General features: G+C 41.0%; 1 protein-coding gene across 4 annotated transcripts in view; it reads right to left on the bottom strand.

Moving 5' to 3' along the window:
* Window positions 1–2,150: 2,150 nt before the first annotated feature.
* Window positions 2,151–24,625, bottom strand: part of CBFB (core-binding factor subunit beta) — a 79,184-nt gene continuing 56,709 nt past the window's right edge. For 2 of the 4 annotated variants that reach the window (XM_053700327.1, XM_053700330.1), the window contains exon 6: window positions 2,151–5,208. Coding sequence is in view for 2 of the 4 variants with exons in the window: in XM_053700330.1 (XP_053556305.1) it covers window positions 5,191–5,208 (18 nt within the window). In the remaining 2 variants the exon portion in view is untranslated. The remainder of the gene's footprint in view (window positions 5,209–24,625) is intronic. The other 2 variants (XM_053700326.1, XM_053700324.1) reach the window with 1 other exon arrangement.

Here is a 24,625-nt window from a genome sequence, read left to right as displayed (position 1 = left end):
GTTAGTTTGGGGATTTATAGTAAGCAGTTCAAATAAATACTTAGGGGTTAATATGACAATAGCTTGCACAGCACATAGTACCAGTTGGGTTTTCCTACAATTTCCCTTGTTATACTGTTGTGTACCACCTACCTGTCATATGGTGCTCTGTTACATCCAGTCTCCATGATGCCTCACTTCAATTTCATAAATAATGCTCAGTATGTGGTCTGAAATTCTACATTCTCTTTTGTACTCATGCATAAAATGCAGTTTTTCATTACCAAGCACAAACAAGACAACTATTTGTTTAACATTTTATGCAGATACGTATTTGCTATAGGCCTAACTGATCACTGAAACACAGTACTTATTGCTGATGATATGATTGTTCCCAAAGCAGTACATTCTAAATTGTGAAGCTAAAATACATTTGTTCTGTGCAATAAATTGATCAATTTCTAGGAGATGGAAGGCTGAAATACCTACAAAATACAATATGGGAAAGGAATGTAACAGTTTAAAGGGACAATAAAGTGAATATTAAACTTTAATAATTCAGATAGAGCATGCAATTTTAAACAACTTTCCAATTTACTTCTGTTATCAAATGTGCTTTGTTCTCTTGGTATCTTTTATTGAAGAGTAAATCTAGGTGGGCTCATAAGAGCTCAGGAGTGTGCACGTCTTTAGTATGGCAGCAGTGTTTTGCAACAATATTTGTAGCTTTGTTATACAATGTTGCAAAACACTGCTGTACTAGATTTACTCTTCAATAAAATATACCAAGAGAACAAAGCACATTTGATAACAGAAGTAAATTAGAACGTTTTTAAAAATGCATGCTCTATCCCAGTGTTTTTCAACCAGTGTGCCGTGGCACACTAGTGTGCCGTGAGAGATCCTCAGGTATGCCGCGGCAGACTGGCAACAGTGTGACATATTTTTTAAACTTTGCTTGTTTTTTACTCCCAGTGCAGGGGTAGTTTGTAGGAGGCATGGCATAACAGCACAATACATACAGTGTGTGTGTGTATTAGGCTACAATGTGTGATTTTTTTTTAAATTTTGGGATGGTGGTGTGCCACAGTATTTTTTAATGTAAAAAAGTGTGCCACGGCAAAAAAAAAGGTTAAAAATCACTGCTCTATCCGAATCATGAAAGTTTAATTTTGACTTTACTGTCCCTTTAAGTACAAGTTTGTGCATATAACAATTATTTTTACATTTTGGATAACACTTTAGCTCTGAAACTGACCTTTGCGTGTGTCCCTATTCTGGCTTAAATAAAGTCCTGTCACTTATATAAATGTTTCATCCACTTTAAACTGTATTGGGTAGTTTCAGCAATAATGATAGATCTCTTATAACTCAGAGCCATATTATCTGTACTGTCGATGGAAGAAATTATAGATAAAAGCAAGCAATAAAAAGGTAAAGACCTCACAATTTAGAATAGAGTCTGAACTGAGAACCATATTACACATTTTATTCATTGGAGAATCACACAGACTTCTATTTGGATTCACCTTATAACCTATTTTTGGAATATATCTTTTTGTATTTTTCTTTTTTTTTGGATTCACTTGGACATACACGCTTATATATTTTTTCACTTTTCTTTTTACCACCGTCTTCAATCGGATTTACATATACACCATTTGGACACTATATACTTTTTGGACCCCACTTTAGGAGATACTTTGGGACTTTAATTTGAGCTCTCTGATTCTTTCATCAATTATTTGTGTCATTTTTGGGATCCCTTTGATTGTATCTATCTAAGCTAGATACTTTGTTTTTATGTAGCTACTATTGTTTTTATTAATCCACTATTTTGCTTAATAAATTATCTCTCTCTCTGTATATATATATATTTTTCCAGGTATTTAATTGTATACACTAGATATATAAAACACGTTAGCCCTTCCCTGTGGCGCTCCTCTTATGTTTTAAACTATTTTTGTATCAGTTTAGGAGATTTCAGAGGAGCTTGTGTTTTTCATGTCTTGTTTGGCGCTATAATATTTTTATCTATTGTGAACTATATAACACATGCTTTGTCAATTGACTATTTAAGTTAAAATTTAAATCACCACTAAGATAGCTGCTTATATTAGAATCTTAATGTAAGGAATTAAGGAATCGATGATACAGAAAAATGGAAGAGATTTTAGACAATATCAAGACTTTATTACAATCCGTCAGATACATGTCTGAAATGTACAGTATTCACCATGTGAATATACAGGACTTAAAGCAGTTAACCGTCTAAATTCAGGAGTACCTTTAGTTAAAGGTTCAGGCCAGGATGTGCTTTCCTAAAGTTTAATGCTCTATCCAGGGTTTCTGGATATTAGATGTGTGTAGGTATATTAGGCAGCAGTCACACACACCTTATATCCAGAAATAGAAACACAATAAAAGGATGGATTTTTTTGTACACTAAAAAGAGAAGTCGTCAGTAGGCTGAGCTAGAAGCAAATTAAATTTACTTGTTATCTCTTCATTTCTTCATCCTTAAATGTTATTTTTTTTCTAAAATTAAAACAGAGGCATTTAGCACTGCACTATACAATATCTGCCGACAAAATGTTTTAGAAGCATTTAAAACAAAGTATGCTATGAAAATTTGCCGGGATTTGCTGTTCTTCGAGAGATGCACCCCTCAAACAGCCTGCTGAGTATGTTTCTCCAATTTACCCTTTGGCCAATTAAAGCAAATTTTGTGTGAGCTCCTGCATTGATCTAAGCAATCACTTTACACCAGGGCCAGGATGTTTATGCCATACTTTGTACATGTTCTGTAAACTCTTTGGTGATGGAGGAGGGTAGGAAAAGCACAACAAATGACAGGAAAATAAATAATGAATGTACATCATATTTTAGTTGTGCTTAAACAATTTATGGGTTGTTTGATTTTTTTAGCCTTAAAAACATTTCTCTAAAACTCTCCTATGCTATTCCTTAGCAGAACAGCAATGCTATATGCTGGTTTGTCGTGGTTAAATACAGAGAATAAGGGAATTCATTTCAAAGTAAAATGTCTAATGAAATAGAGCATTTTATATTAACACTTCTGTCCCTTTAAGATCTTAACTTCCAAAGAACAAAAGCCTTTTGGAACTTTAGAGACTACCCAGATATAGGATCTGGACATATACACAAATACAGCACTGCAAAAGCAGAAATATAATAGAGAAGAGAGACAAGCTGCTTTACTACATAGTCCCATACAAAATAATGCACTTTGTAAACCAAAATACATTTTAGTGGACAAATATATCAAGCAAAACATAAAGTCAAAATTAAAGTGCCATAAAAAAGGTTGTGATCTGGGCATAACCTAAAAGGGCTAATTAATTTAATTTAAAATATTTTGCATAAAAAAAATTGTTTAAAAATTGCTGGCAAGTATTTTAAAATCATTTTCAAAAATAAGCAAAATGAATTACATAGCTAAACTGTCTGGATCACCTAACTTCACCCCTCTTATCTGTGTTTAGACACAGGCATTGTATTTCAACAGCTTCTAGGCCGGCTCCAACAGATAATCCCTATTCACTTTTGCATTCTATCCAAACAACAATAGATATAGATACAGCCATAGAAGGAAATGTGTGGGGGGAGTTAGAGCTTTACAATTCAGAAACGAAAAAGAAAGGTTTAATGGCGAGGCACTGCGGTATACATTTGCAGGTAATTAAAGTACATATTATATTAGTTTGTCTCTATCCCAGCTTGTTTTATGTCCCTTTAAGCTTTAGACAGAGCGTGCAACTTTCCTATGTATTTCTATTATGAAATTAGCTTTATTCTCTTGCTATGCTTTAAGGCTAAACCTAAATAAGCTCACAGGATCTCAGGAACGGAAATGCCTTTAGCATTCTATTTGAGCAGTATTTACAACAATGTTTGTAGCAATGTTATACAATGTTGCAAACACTGCTGCATGCTCCCGAAATATTATGACCTACCTATATTTACTTAACAAAAGGAGGAAAACAAATCAAATTTAAAAAAATAGTAGTAAATTGGAAAGTAGTTTAAAATTGCATGCTTTGGGTCCCATGTACTGAGCTGGGTGCAGACAAGATTTCCAACTTGGGAACTAGCTTGCCCGAATTTGTGTCAAACGGGCAGCAGATGCTGCACGGCTGTATCAGGACATGCTCACTTGCCTCCTCTCGCTCAAGGGAAGGACCTGCCAATCAACCCGAATGGATCTGTCCAGGGTAATTTATATCCACCAACTCAGTGGTGGCAGAGAGGGAAAGAAGCAGCTTCTTCTTTACAGAAAGGGTTAAAAGCAGCATTCACTGCTTAGTACGATGAGCCCTTTATCTGATTTATGGAAGTTTAATTTTGACTTTATGGTCTCTTAAAAAGTCAACACAAAAAAAGACAAACACGTCACTATCTTTTCAAATGTAATCTTCACGTATACCTTTCATTTTTACCCCACATATATTGGTTGACAGGAGATATCAGTCACTGATATCTAGGCATAGTGGATAGGACACATTCTGATTACATGCTAGAGCTACAGAATTGTGATTCCACGGCGGTGTACAAGATTTTAGTTTATTCTACTTGATTTGCTAATTATCTTTATTTTAGGCCATTGTGAAATTCATTATCTCTTATATACAGGACTAAAATTAATAGCAAAGTTATTTTCAGTTTCTTGATGGGACATTAAACCTTTATGTAGCACTCTGTAGGCCTTTAATCTTGCAAGGGTGACCATGCGCTTGCAGAATATGCAAATGCCTTGACACCAACAAGCTTCAATATCAGTTTTTTCAACAGACACCAAAAACAGCTACTAAAAGCGGGAATCAGCATCACAAAGTGAACCGTATAGACATTTATTTTTTTTATAAAAGTTGTGACCTATTTTTAAGTATATGTATTTATATATAAAAAAATCCTACAGTCACTTGCATACAAATCATGCGTGGCAAGCAGCTTGCATAGACGAATCAATTTGAACCGTTTGTAGAGAGCACAGGCAGCATGCTTACAGACAATAGATGTAACATGAAAATTTCAGCGCAAGCCCCAGCGTGATGCGCTACAGTAACTCAGGCTGTTCCACTCCTTGTCGTGTTGACTATCAGGGTCCTCATCTTGATTTATGTGGAGTTAGCGCAACTTTAAATCATCACCACTGCCCAGTCCAGAGGTCGGGTCCTGTTGTCGCCGAGCCTACACAAAAGAGAAATGCTATTTAGGGTTAAAATAAATGTAAAATATAATAGAAAATGAAAAGATTAAGCAGACATAATCAAATGGATGATGGGAATATAAAATAAAGCAACAGGAAAGAGAAGGAAGTTAGGCTCAACAATAAGAGGGGGAAAATACAGCAACAAGAATATAGAAAAACAAATATAAGTAATGAACAATACATTTGTTTTTTACTTTTACATAGAACCTATAAGATCATTTTACTGCCTATTAAATATGATCTAGTGAACTGGCCACAGATTTTAACTGAAGTGTTACAATAGTACTGCTATGTACTTGTAATTATTACTATACTGATAAACCAACATTTTCACGTTCAAAGCAACAAAATCATTTTAAATAAGCATATTTAACAAAAAACTTAAAGGGCCATAAAATAATAAGATCTAATACAAGTTTTAAATATATTATACATCCAAAGGTTACCTGCAAACTAGCATGTGTTAATCACCATTAACCCCTACAATCTAGCCATAGGAAATAATTACCTGTTGTAACCCATCCACCCCTGCTCGTGGGGAAGCAAATTAAAGAATTGCCCCTACTTGTGCCCGACACTCCGTTGCAGAAAGTCATTAGCCAATGCCTTATCTTTGTTATTATCCCAACACATGTACGAAAAGTGTTACTTTTATTACGATTCCCTGGCCAATGCTGTGGAACAAATATTCCCCCTTTAATAAACTTACAGGTTTCCTTGTATAGCAGCACTACTGTGATGTACACATCTGTGATGTAAATGCTCATACCAGCGATATGCACGCTCACCATTGATGACACGCATGCATAGAATACATAAAACAATGCATGCGTGTACCCTAATACCACCAAATATGATCCTGGATACTGACAATGGGGGTTGAGCATACTGTTAGTGACAGTAAAAAAAAAAAATGTAAGTCATTTGGCCAAATTTTAAAAATGTATTTAAAATTTCTAAACTATTTTTCAAAATATTTTCTTAAAAAACTGTTTTTAGTTATTGGTACCTTCTGTAATATAGCGAAGTCACATTGTTTTATGGCAGAGTGATATACTATTGGCACCCTTTAGTGACTTCATATGACTCACACACAGTAAATGATGCCTCATTTGTATCTCCAGAAAAGTTTTCTATATGATCCCACAAGACACCTGTACTCCCTTCAGGGTCCTGAACTTTACCCTGGACCTTAGTTCATATACAACCAAACTAGGGTAAAAAAAAAAAAAACAACATTGGGAAGATGACTAAACACCAGTGCTATCTAGAAATGGTGTTTATGTGCTGTCACTCTGAACGTGAAGAAAATGGTTTAAAGAAGTATAAATCTAGTTACTCATCTTTTATTCTAACAGAACAGAATTCATTGCTTGGAACATTAAACTAGCAAAACAAAATATCTGCTAAAACTATATGGCCACCTTGCATAACTATTCAGAATTGTCATTAAAAAGTCAAAATAAACTTAAATGATTCAGATAGAGCATTTCTCTCTGTTAATCCTTCTCAATCTGTCTGCAGCCTTTGATACTTGCTTCAAACCCTCCAATCCATTGGCGTTTGTGACGTGGTTCTCTTCCTACCTCTGTCTAACAGTACCTTTAGTGTATCCTTCGCTGGAACATCCTCTGCCCCTTCACCACTTTGTTAAAAAATTTAAATAAAAATATATATTTATTGCGGGTTATGTAAAAAATTAGGTAATCCTAGCAATTCCCAGGTAAACCTAATATTAAAAGTATAAGGAGACATCACACACTAATACTGCAGTCCACGGAGTGAGCTTACCATGCTCATATGACATAAACAAATAAGAAATCCTTCAGCTGCTTGAATCTTTAAAAAAAAGACCTTTATTTCTCCCATAAGTGCAGGGTCCTTTAGACAAAGCAACGTTTTGGGCATGAATAAGTTTAGGCCCAAAACGTTGCTTTGTCTGTTGGACCCTGCACTTATGTGAGCAATAAAGGTCTTAAAAGATTCAAGCAGCTGGAGGAGTTCTTCTTTGTTTAAACCTGACATTCCCCCAGCGGCTGTGGGTAAAGCCCGATGTAACATGATAAATCTTCTCAAAGTAGATCGAGTCACTGCATCAAACATAGATACGATGCACTGTAATTTCCCCTATCTATGTTTTTTGCCTCTGTCTGGGGGGTTCAAGGGGGGCAAACCCCTCCTGTAAACCTCATTCCCCAAGGTTCACTTGGGGTGGATGCCAGAGGATCAGTGGTGCGCCTTCTTTGAACCCCCCAGGCAGAGGCAAACAAAAAAGGAAATTTATGCTTACCTGATAAATTGATTTCTTCTACGATATGACGAGTCCACGGATTTCATCCTTACTTGTGGGATATTATCCTCCTGCTAACAGGAAGTGGCAGAGAGCACAACAGCAGAGCTGTATATATAGCTCCTCCCTTCCCTCCACCCCCAGTCATTCGACCGAAGGTTTAGGAAGAGAAAGGAAAAGCTAAAAGGTGCAGAGGTGAATGAAGTTGTAAAAAACATAATTTATGCTTACCTGATAAATTCCTTTCTTCTGTTGTGTGATCAGTCCACGGGTCATCATTACTTCTGGGATATTATCTGCTCCCCTACAGGAAGTGCAAGAGGATTCACCCAGCAGAGTTGCTATATAGCTCCTCCCCTCTACGTCACCTCCAGTCATTCGACCAAAGACCAACGAGAAAGGAGAAGCCAAGGGTGTAGTGGTGACTGAATTATAATTTAAAAAATATGTACCTGCCGTAAAAAACAGGGCGGGCCGTGGACTGATCACACAACAGAAGAAAGGAATTTATCAGGTAAGCATAAATTATGTTTTCTTCTGTTATGTGTGATCAGTCCACGGGTCATCATTACTTCTGGGATACCAATACCAAAGCAAAAGTACACGGATGACGGGAGGGATAGGCAGGCTCATTATACAGAAGGAACCACTGCCTGAAGAACCTTTCTCCCAAAAATAGCCTCCGAAGAAGCAAAAGTGTCAAATTTGTAAAATTTGGAAAAAGTATGAAGCGAAGACCAAGTTGCAGCCTTGCAAATCTGTTCAACAGAGGCCTCATTCTTAAAGGCCCAAGTGGAAGCCACAGCTCTAGTGGAATGAGCTGTAATTCTTTCAGGAGGCTGCTGTCCAGCAGTCTCATAGGCTAAACGTATTATGCTACGAAGCCAAAAAGAGAGAGAGGTAGCAGAAGCTTTTTGACCTCTCCTCTGTCCAGAATAAACGACAAACAGGGAAGAAGTTTGGCGAAAATCTTTAGTTGCCTGCAAGTAGAACTTGAGGGCACGAACTACATCCAGATTGTGTAGAAGACGTTCCTTCTTTGAAGAAGGATTTGGACACAAGGATGGAACAACAATCTCTTGATTGATATTCCTATTAGAGACAACCTTAGGTAAGAACCCAGGTTTAGTACGCAGAACTACCTTGTCTGAGTGAAAAATCAGATAAGGAGAATCACAATGTAGGGCTGATAACTCAGAGACTCTTCGAGCCGAGGAAATAGCCATTAAAAATAGAACTTTCCAAGATAACAATTTTATATCAATGGAATGAAGGGGTTCAAACGGAACACCCTGTAAAACGTTAAGAACTAAGTTTAAACTCCATGGCGGAGCAACAGTTTTAAACACAGGCTTGATCCTAGCTAAAGCCTGACAAAAGGCCTGGATGTCTGAATTTTCTGACAGACGCCTGTGTAACAAGATGGACAGAGCTGAGATCTGTCCCTTTAATGAGCTAGCCGATAAACCCTTTTCTAAACCTTCTTGTAGAAAAGACAATATCCTAGGAATCCTAACCTTACTCCAGGAGTAATCTTTGGATTCACACCAGTATAGGTATTTACGCCATATTTTATGGTAAATCTTTCTGGTAACAGGCTTCCTAGCCTGTATCAGGGTATCAATAACCGACTCAGAAAAACCACGTTTTGATAAAATCAAGCGTTCAATTTCCAAGCAGTCAGCTTCAGAGAAGTTAGACTTTGATGTTTGAATGGACCCTGAATCAGAAGGTCCTGTCTTAGAGGTAGAGACCAAGGCGGACAGGATGACATGTCCACTAGATCTGCATACCAAGTCCTGCGCGGCCATGCAGGCGCTATTAGAATCACTGATGCTCTCTCCTGTTTGATTTTGGCAATCAATCGAGGAAGCAGCGGGAAGGGTGGAAACACATAAGCCATCCTGAAGTTCCAAGGTGCTGTCAAAGCATCTATCAGAACCGCTCCCGGATCCCTGGATCTGGATCCGTAGCGAGGAAGTTTGGCGTTCTGGCGAGACGCCATGAGATCTATCTCTGGTTTGCCCCAACGTCGAAGTATTTGGGCAAAGACCTCCGGATGAAGTTCCCACTCCCCCGGATGAAGAGTCTGGCGACTCAAGAAATCCGCCTCCCAGTTCTCCACTCCCGGGATGTGGATTGCTGATAGGTGGCAAGAGTGAGACTCTGCCCAGCAAATTATCTTTGATACTTCTATCATTGCTAGGGAGCTTCTTGTCCCTCCCTGATGGTTGATGTAAGCTACAGTCGTGATGTTGTCCGACTGAAACCTGATGAACCCCCGAGTCTTTAACTGGGGCCAAGCTAGAAGGGCATTGAGAACTGCTCTCAATTCCAGAATGTTTATTGGCAGGAGACTTTCCTCCTGACTCCATTGTCCCTGAGCCTTCAGAGAATTCCAGACAGCGCCCCAACCTAGAAGGCTGGCGTCTGTTGTTACAATTGTCCAGTCCGGCCTGCTGAACGGCATCCCCCTGGACAGATGTGGCCGAGAAAGCCACCATAGAAGAGAGTTTCTGGTCTCTTGATCCAGATTCAGAGTGGGGGACAAATCTGAGTAATCCCCATTCCACTGACTCAGCATGCACAATTGCAGCGGTCTGAGATGTAGGCGTGCAAAGGGTACTATGTCCATTGCTGCTACCATTAAGCCGATCACCTCCATGCATTGAGCTACTGACGGGAGTTGAATGGAATGAAGGACACGGCATGTATTTAGAAGCTTTGTTAATCTGTCTTCTGTCAGATAAATCTTCATTTCTACAGAATCTATAAGAGTCCCCAAGAATGGAACTCTTGTGAGAGGCAAGAGAGAACTCTTCTTTTCGTTCACTTTCCATCCATGCGACCTCAGAAATGCCAGAACTAACTCTGTATGAGACTTGGCAGTTTGAAAGCTTGAAGCTTGTATCAGAATGTCGTCTAGGTACGGAGCTACCGAAATTCCTCGCGGTCTCAGAACCGCTAGAAGGGCACCCAGAACCTTTGTGAAGATTCTTGGAGCCGTAGCCAATCCGAATGGAAGGGCTACAAACTGGTAATGCCTGTCTAAGAAGGCAAACCTTAGATACCGGTAATGATCTTTGTGAATCGGTATGTGAAGGTAAGCATCCTTTAAATCCACTGTGGTCATGTACTGACCCTTTTGGATCATGGGTAAGATTGTCCGAATAGTTTCCATTTTGAACGATGGAACTCTTAGGAATTTGTTTAGGATCTTTAAATCCAAGATTGGCCTGAAAGTTCCCTCTTTTTTGGGAACCACAAACAGGTTTGAGTAAAACCCTTGTCCTTGTTCCGACCGCGGAACCGGATGGATCACTCCCATTAATAATAGATCTTGTACACAGCGTAGAAACGCGTCCTTCTTTATTTGGTTTGTTGACAACCTTGACAGATGAAATCTCCCTTTTGGGGGAGAGAATTTGAAGTCTAGAAGGTATCCCTGAGATATGATCTCTAGCGCCCAGGGATCCTGGACATCTCTTGCCCAAGCCTGGGCGAAGAGAGAGAGTCTGCCCCCCACTAGATCCGGTCCCGGATCGGGGGCCCTCGGTTCATGCTGTCTTTGAGGCAGCAGCAGGTTTACTGGCCTGCTTGCCCTTGTTCCAGGACTGGTTAGGCTTCCAGCCTTGTCTGTAACGAGCAACAGTTCCTCCCTGTTTTGGTGCAGTGGAGGTTGGCGCTGCTCCTGCTTTGAAATTCCGAAAGGGACGAAAATTAGACTGTCTAGCCTTAGCTTTGGCTTTGTCTTGAGGTAGAGCGTGGCCCTTACCTCCTGTAATGTCAGCAATAATTTCTTTCAAACCGGGCCCAAATAAAGTTTGCCCCTTGAAAGGTATATTAAGTAATTTGGACTTAGAAGTTACATCAGCCGACCAGGATTTTAGCCACAGCGCCCTGCGTGCCTGAATGGCGAATCCTGAATTCTTAGCCGTAAGTTTGGTTAAATGTACTACGGCCTCCGAAATGAATGAATTAGCTAGTTTAAGGACTCTAAGCCTGTCCGTAATGTCGTCCAGCGTAGCTGAACTAAGGTTCTCTTCTAGAGACTCAATCCAAAATGCTGCCGCAGCCGAGATCGGCGCGATGCATGCAAGGGGTTGTAATATAAAACCTTGTTGAACAAACATTTTCTTAAGGTAACCCTCTAATTTTTTATCCATAGGATCTGAAAAAGCACAGCTATCCTCCACCGGGATAGTGGTACGCTTAGCTAAAGTAGAAACTGCTCCCTCCACCTTAGGGACCGTTTGCCATAAGTCCCGTGTGGTGGCGTCTATTGGAAACATCTTTCTAAATATTGGAGGGGGTGAGAACGGCACACCGGGTCTGTCCCACTCCTTAGTAACAATTTCAGTTAATCTCTTAGGTATAGGAAAAACGTCAGTACTCGCCGGTACCGCAAAGTATTTATCCAACCTACACATTTTCTCTGGTATTGCAACAGCGTTACAATCGTTGAGAGCTGCTAAGACCTCCCCTAGTAATACACGGAGGTTTTCCAATTTAAACTTAAAATTTGAAATATCTGAATCCAATCTGTTTGGATCAGAACCGTCACCTACAGAATGAAGCTCTCCGTCCTCATGCTCTGCAAGCTGTGACGCAGTATCAGACATGGCCCTAGAATTATCAGCGCACTCTGTTCTCACCCCAGAGTGATCACGCTTGCCTCTTAGTTCTGGTAATTTAGCCAAAACTTCAGTCATAACAGTAGCCATATCTTGTAATGTTATCTGTAATGGCTGCCCAGATGTACTAGGCGCCATAATATCACGCACCTCCCGGGCGGGAGATGCAGGTACTGACACGTGAGGCGAGTTAGTCGGCATAACTCTCCCCTCGCTGTTTGGTGAAATTTGTTCAATTTGTACAGATTGGCTTTTATTTAAGGTAGCATCAATACAGCTAGTACATAAATTTCTATTGGGCTCCACCTTGGCATTGGAACAAATGACACAGGTATCTTCCTCTGAATCAGACATGTTTAACACACTAGCAATAAACATGCAACTCGGTTACAATTTTATTTAAAAAAAAAAAAAAAAAAAAAAAACGTACTGTGCCTCAAAAGCACTAAACGATTAAATGACAGTTGAAATAATGAACTGAAAAACAGTTATAGCATCACTCTTAACAAACAACACAACTTTTTAGCAAAGGTTTGTTCCCATTAGTAAAATAACACTAATTAAATTTTAAACATAAAAATTACAGAGCAACGTTTTAAATCACAGTCACTATTAAATCTCACAGCTCTGCTGAGAGAATCTACTTCCCTTCAAAGAAGTTTGAAGACCCCTGAGTTCTGTCAGAGATGAACCGGATCATGCAGAAAATATAAGTGTAACTGACTGAAAATTTTTTGATGCGTAGCAAAGAGCGCCAAAAAACGGCCCCTCCCCCTCACACACAGCAGTGAGAGAGAAACGAAACTGTCATAATCAAAACAAGCAGACTGCCAAGTGGAAAAAATAATGCCCAAATATTTATTCACTCAGTACCTCAGAAATGCAAACGATTCTACATTCCAGCAAAAACGTTTAACATGAATTAAATACCTATTAAAAGGTTTAATGTACTTTTACAGAGTAATTCCGGTGAAATACCATCCCCAGAATACTGAAGTGTAGAGTATACATACATGTCATTATAACGGTATAGCAGGATTTTCTCATCAATTCCATTCAGAAAATAAAAACTGCTACATACCTCAATGCAGATTCAACTGCCCGCTGTCCCCTGATCTGAAGCTTTTACCTCCCTCAGATGGCCGAGAAACAGCAATATGATCTTAACTACTCCGGTTAAAATCATAATAAAAAAACTCTGGTAGATTCTTCTTCAAACTCTGCCAGAGAAGTAATAACACGCTCCGGTGCTATTGTAAAATAACAAACTTTTGATTGAAGTTATAAAAACTAAGTATAATCACCATAGTCCTCTCACACCTCCTATCTAGTCTTTGGGTGCAAGAGAATGACTGGAGGTGACGTAGAGGGGAGGAGCTATATAGCAACTCTGCTGGGTGAATCCTCTTGCACTTCCTGTAGGGGAGCAGATAATATCCCAGAAGTAATGATGACCCGTGGACTGATCACACATAACAGAAGAAATAAAACACAATCTGTCTTAAAATGACAGGGAGGGCCGTGGACTCGTCGTATCGTAGAAGATATCAATTTATCAGGTAAGCATAAATTTCCTTTTCTTCTACAAAATACGACGAGTCCACGGATTTCATCCTTACTTGTGGGATACAATACTAAAGCTACAGGACACGGATGAAAGGGAGGCACAATACAGAGACCTAAACGGTAGGCACCACTGCTTGAAGAACTTTTTTTCCAAAAAAAGCCTCAGAAGAAGCAAAAGTATTAAAATTTGTAAAATTTGGAAAAAGTGTGAAGGGGCGACCAAGTCGCAGCCTTACAAATCTGTTCAACAGAAGCATCGTTTTTAAAGGCCCATGTGGAAGCCACAGCTCTAGTAGAATGAGCCGTAATTCTTTCAGGAGGCTGCTATCCAGCAGTCTCATATGCCAGGCGGATGATACTCCTCAGCAAAAAAGAAAGAGAGGTAGCCGTAGCTTTCTGACCCCTACGCTTTCCAGAATAAACAATGAATAATGAAGATAATTGACGGAAATCCTTAGTCGCCTATAAGTAAAACTTCAAGGCACGGACCACGTCTAGGTTATGTAACAGACGCTCCTTCTTAGAAGAAGGATTAGTACACAAGGAAGGAACAACAATTTCCTGATTAATATTCTTATTTGAAACAACCTTAGGAAGAAATCCAGGTTTGGTACGTAAAACCATCTTATCAGAATGAAATATAAGATAAGGCGAATCACATTTTAACGCTGAAAGCTCAGAAACTCTTCGACCAGAAGAAATAGCAACTAAAAACAGAACTTTCCAACAATTTAATATCAATGGAATGCATGGGTTCAAACGGAACCCCTTGAAGAACTCAAAGAACTAAATTCAAACTCCAGGGAGGAGTAAGTGGTCTAAATACAGGCTTAATTCTAGTTAGAGCCTGACAAAAAGACTGAACATCTGGAACATCTGCCAAACGTTTGTGAAGCAAAATTGACAAGCAGGAAATTTGTCCCTGTAAAGAACTTGCAAATAACCCTTTCTCCAATCCTTCTTGGAGAAAAGACAGAATCCTGGGAATCCTAACTTTACTCCATGAGTAACCCTTAGATTCACACCAATAAAGATATTTACGCCATATCTTATGATAGATTTTTCTAGTGACAGGCTTTCAAGCCTGTATCAAAGTATCGATGACCGAATCAGAGAATCCTTGCTTAGATAAAAATCAAGCGTTCAATCTCCAAGCAGTCAGCTGCAGAGAAATTAGATTTGGATGTTGGAAAGGACCTTGAATGAGAAGGTCCTGTCTCAAAGGAAGTTTCCACGGTGGCAGAGAGGACATGTCCACTAAATCCGCATACCAAGTCCTGCGTGGCCACGCAGGCGCTATTAGGATTACTGAAGCTCTCTCCTGTTTGATTCGAGCAATCACGCGTGGAAGGAGAGGAAACGGTGGAAACACATAAGCTAGGCTGAACGACCAAGGCACTGCCAAGGCATCTATCAGTTCGGCCTGGGGATCCCTCGACCTGAATCCGTAACGTGGAAGCTTGGCATTCTGACGAGATGCCATCAGATACAGTTCCGGTCTGCCCCACTGGCGAATCAATGAAGCAAACACCTCCGGATGGAGTTCCCACTCCCCCGGATGAAAAGTCTGACGACTTAGAAAATCCGAAAAAAGAGGATTAGTGCGCGCTACAGGATAGTATTACTATACACTACTCTAAAGATACAATCCCTGTAATGCAGTGCTTTCCAAACTGTGTGTCGTGACACATTAGTGTGTCGGCGGCAGTGTGTAGGTGTGTCCCTGCTTCAGCACAAATTTTTTTTAATGTTTTTTTTTGGTTTCCGACTTTCCACCTGCCTGCTACGCAAATCAGGTGGTTGACACGTGATTGATACCTAGTGGGTCACAGATCATCTTAACCTACTGGCGCAGCTTAGCGGTAACTGAAACTATTCCCATTGGCGGAACATTGGCTCATGACTGCACGTGTAGTCAGTGAGTGGGAGAGCAGTGATTGCAGCGTGGGCAGAAGTCAGTCGGACTCAGAGAGCTCTGAGGGCAGCAGCTTAAACGCTGAGCTGAAGTCAGAAGTCAAATTGTTTTGTTTTTTTGCAGCTAGCTCCCAGTAGTGCATTGCTGTTTCTGCTCTTGATATATGGATAGGAAGTGGAAGCTTAAAAATGCTTGATGATGAAATATATATATAAATATTTAGAAAAAAAAATTCATCCCATCAACCTCATACATCCCATTAAAATAGTAAGTAGCTATTGGTGTTATTAAACGTTTTTTTAATTCTTGCACATACATACTGTTACTTGTAAATACATTTGTTATTACTGTATATAATTTATGTATCTGTCAGTATCTCTTAAAACAAGTTAGTTTAACCTCCTGTTTGCTAGTACAACTGAATTACTGTGTCGCAAAATGATGTAGGTCTAAAAAGTGTGTCACCAATATGAAAAGTTTGGAAAGCTCTGCTGTAATGTATCAGATACAAGTAAAAACACTAGCGAAGCCTAAGCTTCAAGATAGAGTGAGTGCGCTTATGGGCTAAAAGTATACACACCATATAAAAAGAAATGTTCAAATTTAATAAATGTGGATAAGCAAGATATACACAATACATAAAACTTTACTAAGGGACGTCTCCCTGTAAATCCAGGATTATATTAAAAACTGAGATATAAAAATTCTTAACACTTGCTAGATTAAATGCAGACTAAATCCTAAATAGACTATACAAACATTGTTTCAGATAGCGGTATATAGAAGCATATTATTATAAAATGCTATCTCTCTATGTTTGCTATGTTTATTAAATTTGAACATTTCTTTTTATATGGTGTGTATACTTTTAGCCCATAAGCGCACTCACTCTATCTTGAAGCTTAGGCTTCGCTATTGTTTTGACTTAGAAAATCCGCTTCCCAGTTTTCTACTCCTGGGATCTACAGATTGCCCATAGATAACAAGAGTGGGCCTCTGCCCATCGGATTATCTTGGATACTTCTATCATCGCTAAGGAACTCCTTGTTCCCCCCTGATGATTGATATATGCCACAGTCGTGATGTTGTCCGACTGGAATCTGATGAATTTGGCCGAAGCCAACTGAGGCCATGCCTGAAGCGCATTGAATATTGCTCTCAGTTCCAGAATATTGATTGGAAGTAGAGACTCCACCTGAGTCCAAACACCCTGAGCCTTCAGGGAATTCCACACTGCACCCCAACCCAGAAGACTGCCGTCCGTTGTCACTATCACCCATGAGGGTCTGCGGAAACACGTCCCCTGGGACAGATGATACGGCGACAACCACCAAAGAAGAGAGTCTCTGGTCACTTGATCCAGATTTATCTGAGGAGATAAATTCGCATAGTCCCCATTCCACTGTCCGAGCATGCACAGCTGCAGTGGTCTGAGATGAAAGCGGGCAAACGGAATGATGTCCATTGCCGCTACCATTAATCCAATGACCTCCATACACTGAGCCACTGATGGCCGAGGAATGGACTGAAGTGCTCGGCAAGTATTTAGAATCTTTGTTTTTCTGACCTCCGTCAGAAATATTTTCATGGCTACCGAGTCTATCAGAGTCCCCATGAAGGGAACCCTTGTCCGTGGAACTAGTGAACTCTTTTCTATGTTCACCTTCCAACCGTGAGTTCTCAGGAAAGACAATACTATGTCCGTGTGAGATTTTGTCAAATGATAAGTTGATGCCTGAATCAGAATATCGTCCAGATAAGGCGCCACTGCTATGCCCCGCGGTCTGAGAACCGCTAGAAGAGACCCTAGAACCTTTGTGAAGATTCTGGGTGCTGTGGCCAACCCAAAGGGAAGAGCCACAAACTGATAGTGTTTGTCCAGGAAGGCAAACCTTAGGAACTGATGATGATCCTTGTGAATAGGAATATGAAGGTATGCATCCTTCAAGTCCAAGGTAGTCATATATTGACCCTCCTGGATCATTGGTAAGATTGTTCGTATAGTCTTCATCTTGATTGATGGAACTCTGAGAAACTTGTTTAGACACTTGAGATCTAAAATGGGTCTGAAAGTTCCCTCTTTTTTGGGAACCACGAAAAGATTTGAGTAAAACCCCTGCCCCTGTTCCAGTTTTGGAACGGGACAAATTACTCCCATGGTAGAGAGGTCGTTACACAGCGTAAGAACGCCTCTCTTTTTATCTGGTCTACAGATAATCGTGAAAGATGAAATCTCCCTCTTGGGAGAAAATCCTTGAATTCCAGTTGATACCAGTGGGTCACGATTTCCAATGCCCAAGGGTCCTGAACATCTCTTGCCCAAGCCTGAGCAAAGAAAGAAAGTCTGCCCCCTACTAGATCAGGGGCCGCCCCTTCATGCTGTCTTTGTAGCAGCAGTGGGCTTCTTGGATTGTTTACCTTTATTCCAAGCCTGGTTGGGTCTCCAGACTGACTTGGATTGAACAAAATTCCCTTCCTGCTTTGCGGAGGAAGAGGAAACAGAGGGTCCTCCTTTAAAGTTACGAAAGGAACGAAAATTATTTTGTTTACCCCTCATCTTAACCGACTTATCCTGAGGTAGGGCATGGCCTTTACCTCCAGTAATGTCAGAAATTATTTTCTTCAATTCAGGCCTGAATAGGGTCTTACCCTTAAAAGGAATAGCTAAAAGCTTAGATTTTGATGACACATCAGCAGACCAAGATTTGAGCCATAACGCTCTACGCGCTAAAATGGCAAATCCTGCATTTTTCGCCGCTAATTGAGCAATTTGAAAAGCGGCATCAGTAATATAAGAATTAGCTAGCTTGAGAGCCTTAATTCTATCCAAAATGTCATCTAATGGAGTCTCAACCTTCAGAGACTCTTCTAGAGTATCAAACCAAAAAGCTGCTGCAGTAGTAACTGGAACAATGCAAGCCGTAGGTTGTAAAAGAAAACCCTGATGAATAAATAATTTCTTTAGAAGACCCTCTAACTTCTTATCCATAGGGTCTTTAAAAGCACAACTGTCTTCAATAGGTATAGTTGTATACTTAGCCAGGGTAGATATAGCTCCCTCCACCTTAGGGACCGTTTGCCAAGAGTCCCGAATGGTGTCTGATATGGGAAACATTTTCTTAAAATTAGGAGGGGAAGAGAACGGTATGCCTGGTCTATCCCATTCTTTTAGGAACCAGAAAAACATCAGTGTAAGTAGGTACCTCTAAATATTTGTCCATCTTACACAATTTCTCTGGTGGTATCACAATAGGGTCACAATCATCCAGAGTTGCTAAAACCTCCCGAAGTAACAGGTGGAGGTGTTCAAGCTTAAATTTAAAGGACATCTCGTCTGAATCTGTCTGAGGTAACATTTCCTGAGTCTGAAAGTTCTCCCTCAGACAGCAATTCCCTGACCCCCAACTCAGAGCACTGTGAGGGTACATCGGAAATAGCCAATAAAGCGTCAGAGGATTCAGTATTCACATTAATACCTGACCTACTGCGTTTAACCTGTAACACTGGTAATTTAGATAATACCTCTGTAAGGGTAGTTGACATAACTGCAGCCATCTCCTGCAGAGTAAAAGAATTAGACACACTAGAGGTACTTGGCGTCGCTTGTGTGGGCGTTAAAGGTTGTGACACTTGGGGAGAATTGGATGGCATATCCTGGTTCTCTTCAGATTGAGAATCATCCTTAGGCACACTTTCTTTACCTAAAATATGCTTTTTACAATGTAAGGCCCTTTCAGTACAAGAGGTACACAATGTAAGAGGGGGTTCCACAATGGCTTCTAAACACATAGAACAATGAGATTCCTCAATGTCAGATATGTTGAACAGACTAGTAATAACCACAATAGTCGTTAAACACTTTATTGATTTAAACAATTTTTTGAGAAACGTGTACTGCGCCTTTAAGAAATAAAAAAGCGCGCAAATTTTCCAAAACTGCTTCAAAACGTTAATTTACTCTAAAAAATTAACTACACCTAATCAATGGCTCCAAAAAGTATTGCACCCCAAGAGTAAGGGGAGAAATTAACCTCTAAAAAGGTATTTATAGTCACAAATATATTAGATTTGACAAAAATAACCCCTGCCCCAGGGTACTGCAAAATGACTCTACAACGATCCGGTTAACAGAACACCAATCTAGGCTTAACCCGGAGCTAATGCCTGCTGCCTTCTCAGCCAGAGTAAAGTGCGCGTCTGAGCGTGCGAAAATAAGCCACGCCCATCATGGACGATGATCGCATCGGACTGCACAACCGCATGGAGAAGCGGTTTAGACAATAAAGCCATGTGGAACTGTTTTACCCCTAAGCACACACAAAATACAACCATACTATTTATTTGAAATAAAAAAACGTTAAGCTGTCTCCCAGTGTCCCTTTACAATGCTTTTAAGCCCATGATAACAGAATTTATGCTTACCTGATAAATTACTTTCTCCAACGGTGTGTCCGGTCCACGGCGTCATCCTTACTTGTAGGAATATCTCTTCCCCAACAGGAAATGGCAAAGAGTCCCAGCAAAGCTGGCCATATAGTCCCTCCTAGGCTCCGCCCACCCCAGTCATTCGACCGACGGACAGGAGGAAAAATATAGGAGAAACCATATGGTACCGTGGTGACTGTAGTTAGAGAAAATAATTCATCAGACCTGATTAAAAAACCAGGGCGGGCTGTGGACCGGACACGGCGTTGGAGAAAGTAATTTATCAGGTAAGCATAAATTCTGTTTTCTCCAACATTGGTGTGTCCGGTCCACGGCGTCATCCTTACTTGTGGGAACCAATACCAAAGCTTTAGGACACGGATGAAGGGAGGGAGCAAATCAGGTTACCTAAACGGAAGGCACCACTGCTTGCAAAACCTTTCTCCCAAAAATAGCGTCCGAAGAAGCAAAAGTATCAAATTTGTAAAATTTGGCAAAAGTGTGCAGTGAAGACCAAGTCGCTGCCTTACATATCTGGTCAACAGAAGCCTCGTTCTTGAAGGCCCATGTGGAAGCCACAGCCCTAGTGGAGTGAGCTGTGATTCTTTCAGGAGGCTGCCGTCCGGCAGTCTCATAAGCCAATCGGATGATGCTTTTAAGCCAAAAGGAAAGAGAGGTAGAAGTCGCTTTTTGACCTCTCCTTTTACCAGAATAGACAACAAACAAAGAAGATGTTTGTCTGAAATCTTTTGTAGCCTATAAATAGAATTTTAGAGCACGGACTACGTCCAAACTGTGTAACAAACGTTCCTTCTTTGAAACTGGATTCGGACATAAAGAAGGTACAACTATCTCCTGGTTAATATTCTTGTTAGAAACAACTTTTGGAAGAAAACCAGGCTTAGTACGCAAAACCACCTTATCTGCATGGAACACCAGATAGGGCGGAGAACACTGCAGAGCAGATAACTCTGAAACTCTTCTAGCAGAAGAAATTGCAACCAAAAACAAAACTTTCCAAGATAGTAACTTAATATCTATGGAATGTAAAGGTTCAAACGGAACCCCTTGAAGAACTGAAAGAACTAGATTTAGACTCCAGGGAGGAGTCAAAGGTCTGTAAACAGGCTTGATCCTAACCAGAGCCTGAACAAATGCTTGAACATCTGGCATAGCTGCCAGTCTTTTGTGTAGTAAGACAGATAAAGCAGAGATCTGTCCCTTAAGAGAACTTGCAGATAATCCTTTCTCCAAACCTTCTTGTAGAAAGGAGAGAATCTTAGGAATTTTTATCTTATTCCATGGGAAACCTTTGGATTCACACCAACAGATATATCTTTTCCATATTTTATGGTAAATTTTTCTAGTTACCGGTTTTCTGGCCTGAACCAGAGTATCTATCACAGAATCTGAAAACCCACGCTTTGATAGAATCAAGCGTTCAATCTCCAAGCCGTCAGCTGGAGGGAGACCAGATTTGGATGTACGAATGGACCCTGAACAAGAAGGTCCTGTCTCAAAGGTAGCTTCCATGGTGGAACCGATGACATATTCACCAGGTCTGCATACCAAGTCCTGCGTGGCCACGCAGGAGCTATCAAGATCACCGAGGCCCTCTCCTGTTTGATCCTGGCTACCAGCCTGGGAATGAGAGGAAACGGTGGAAATACATAAGCTAGGTTGAAGGTCCAAGGTGCTACTAGTGCATCTACTAGAGTCGCCTTGGGATCCCTGGATCTGGACCCGTAGCAAGGAACCTTGAAGTTCTGACGAGACGCCATCAGATCCATGTCTGGAATGCCCCAAAATTGAGTTAGTTGGGCAAAGATCTCCGGGTGGAGTTCCCACTCCCCCGGATGGAATGTCTGACGACTCAGATAATCCGCTTCCCAGTTTTCCACACCTGGGATGTGGATCGCAGATAGGTGGCAGGAGTGATCCTCCGCCCATTGAATTATTTTGGTCACTTCTTTCATCGCCAGGGAACTCCTTGTTCCCCCCTGATGATTGATATACGCAACGGTCGTCATGTTGTCTGATTGGAATCTTATGAATCTGGCCTTTGCTAGCTGAGGCCAAGCCCTGAGAGCATTGAAGATCGCTCTCAGTTCCAGAATGTTTATCGGGAGAAGAGACTCTTCCCGAGACCATAGTCCCTGAGCTTTCAGGGATTCCCAGACCGCACCCCAGCCCACTAGACTGGCGTCGGTCGTGACAATGACCCACTCCGGTCTGCGGAAGCTCATTCCCTGGGATAGATGATCCAGGGTCAGCCACCAACGGAGTGAATCTCTGGTCTTCTGATCTACTTGAATCATTGGAGACAAGTCTGTATAGTCCCCATTCCACTGTTTGAGCATGCACAGTTGTAATGGTCTTAGATGAATTCGTGCAAAAGGAACTATGTCCATTGCTGCAACCATCAACCCTACTACTTCCATGCACTGCGCTATGGAAGGACGTGGAACAGAATGAAGAACTTGACAAGTGCTTAGAAGTTTTGACTTTCTGACCTCTTTCAGAAAAATCCTCATTTCTAAGGAATCTATTATTGTTCCCAAGAAGGGAACTCTTGTTGACGGAGACAGAGAACTTTTTTCTATGTTCACCTTCCATCCGTGTGATCTGAGAAAGGCCAGAACGATGTCTGTATGAGCCTTTGCTTTTGACAGGGACGACGCTTGTATTAGAATGTCGTCCAAGTATGGCACTACTGCAATGCCCCTCGGTCTTAGAACCGCTAGAAGGGACCCTAGTACCTTTGTGAAAATCCTTGGAGCAGTGGCTAACCCGAATGGGAGGGCCACAAACTGGTAATGTTTGTCCAGAAAGGCGAACCTTAGGAACTGATGATGTTCTTTGTGGATAGGAATATGTAGGTACGCATCCTTTAGATCCACGGTAGTCATAAATTGACCTTCCTGGATAGTGGGTAGAATCGTTCGAATGGTTTCCATCTTGAACGATGGTACCCTGAGAAATTTGTTTAGGATCTTCAAATCCAAAATTGGTCTGAAAGCTCCCTCTTTTTTGGGAACTACGAACAGATTTGAATAAAATCCCATTCCTTGTTCCTTTATTGGAACTGGGTGTATCACTCCCATCTTTAACAGGTCTTCTACACAATGTAAGAACGCCTGTCTCTTTATTTGGTTTAAGGATAAGTGAGACATGTGGAACCTTCCCCTTGGGGGTAGTTCCCTGAATTCCAGAAGATAACCCTGAGAAACTATTTCTAATGCCCAGGGATCCTGAACATCTCTTGCCCAAGCCTGAGCAAAGAGAGAGAGTCTGCCCCCCACTAGATCCGGTCCCGGATCTGGGGCTACTCCTTCATGCTGTTTTGTTAGCAGCAGCAGGCTTCTTGGCCTGCTTACCCTTGTTCCAGCCTTGCATAGGCTTCCAGGCTGGTTTGGGCTGTGAGGCATTACCCTCTTGCTTAGAGGATGCAGAATTAGAGGCCGGTCCGTTCCTGAAATTGCGGAAGGAACGAAAATTAGACTTATTCTTGGCCTTGAAAGGCCTATCTTGAGGAAGGGCGTGGCCCTTTCCCCCAGTGATGTCTGAGATAATCTCTTTCAATTCTGGTCCAAATAGAGTTTTACCTTTGAAAGGGATGTTAAGCAATTTTTTCTTGGATGATACATCTGCTGACCAAGACTTTAGCCAAAGCGCTCTGCGCGCCACAATTGCAAACCCTGAATTTTTCGCCGCTAATCTAGCTAATTGCAAAGCGGCATCTAAAATAAAAGAGTTAGCCAACTTAAGTGCGTGAACTCTGTCCATAACCTCCTCATATGGAGTCTCTCTACTGAGCGACTTTTCTAGTTCCTCGAACCAGAACCACGCTGCTGTAGTGACAGGAACAATGCACGAAATGGGTTGTAGAAGGTAACCTTGCTGTACAAAAATCTTTTTAAGCAAACCTTCCAATTTTTTATCCATAGGATCTTTGAAAGCACAACTATCCTCGATAGGAATAGTAGTGCGCTTGTTTAGAGTAGAAACTGCCCCCTCGACCTTAGGGACTGTCTGCCATAAGTCCTTTCTGGGGTCGACCATAGGAAATAATTTCTTAAATATAGGGGGGGGGGGGAACAAAAGGTATGCCGGGCTTCTCCCACTCCTTATTCACTATGTCCGCCACCCGCTTGGGTATAGGAAAAGGTTGCTCCCCTTGAAACCGGTGTTGGGGAAAATCTATATAGAGGATAAAGCAAAAAGAGGGCGCCTCATAGTGTAATGTATCCCAAGTGGGTCTGTATACATATATGGTAAAAAAAAGGCTTACCAGAATCCAATGCACCGTACTATGACTGGTGCTAACAGGCGAGCTAGCACTCAAACAGTGAGCTTTTATCTGCCTGAAGAAACGACCAGTTGCAGTCGAGAAACACATTGCTTGAAAATAAAGCATTCCTTTTATCTTTTAAATATTTGGAAGTTGTCTGTTTGCTGTCATCATTCCTTTGACCCTAGCGGGCCACTGAGTGTCCATAGCTCTCCTGGGATTGGATCATGGCCGATATCCATTTGCCGAACATCTTGGGGAGCAGTGTACTAGCCACTGTTTGAGTGCTAGC

The sequence above is a fragment of the Bombina bombina genome, chromosome 1 (assembly GCF_027579735.1).
Source record: "Bombina bombina isolate aBomBom1 chromosome 1, aBomBom1.pri, whole genome shotgun sequence".
Classification (NCBI taxonomy): Eukaryota; Metazoa; Chordata; class Amphibia; order Anura; family Bombinatoridae; genus Bombina; species Bombina bombina.
The sequence above is the reverse complement of the archived record's forward strand: the minus strand, read 5'-3'. Positions and strand labels throughout refer to the sequence as shown.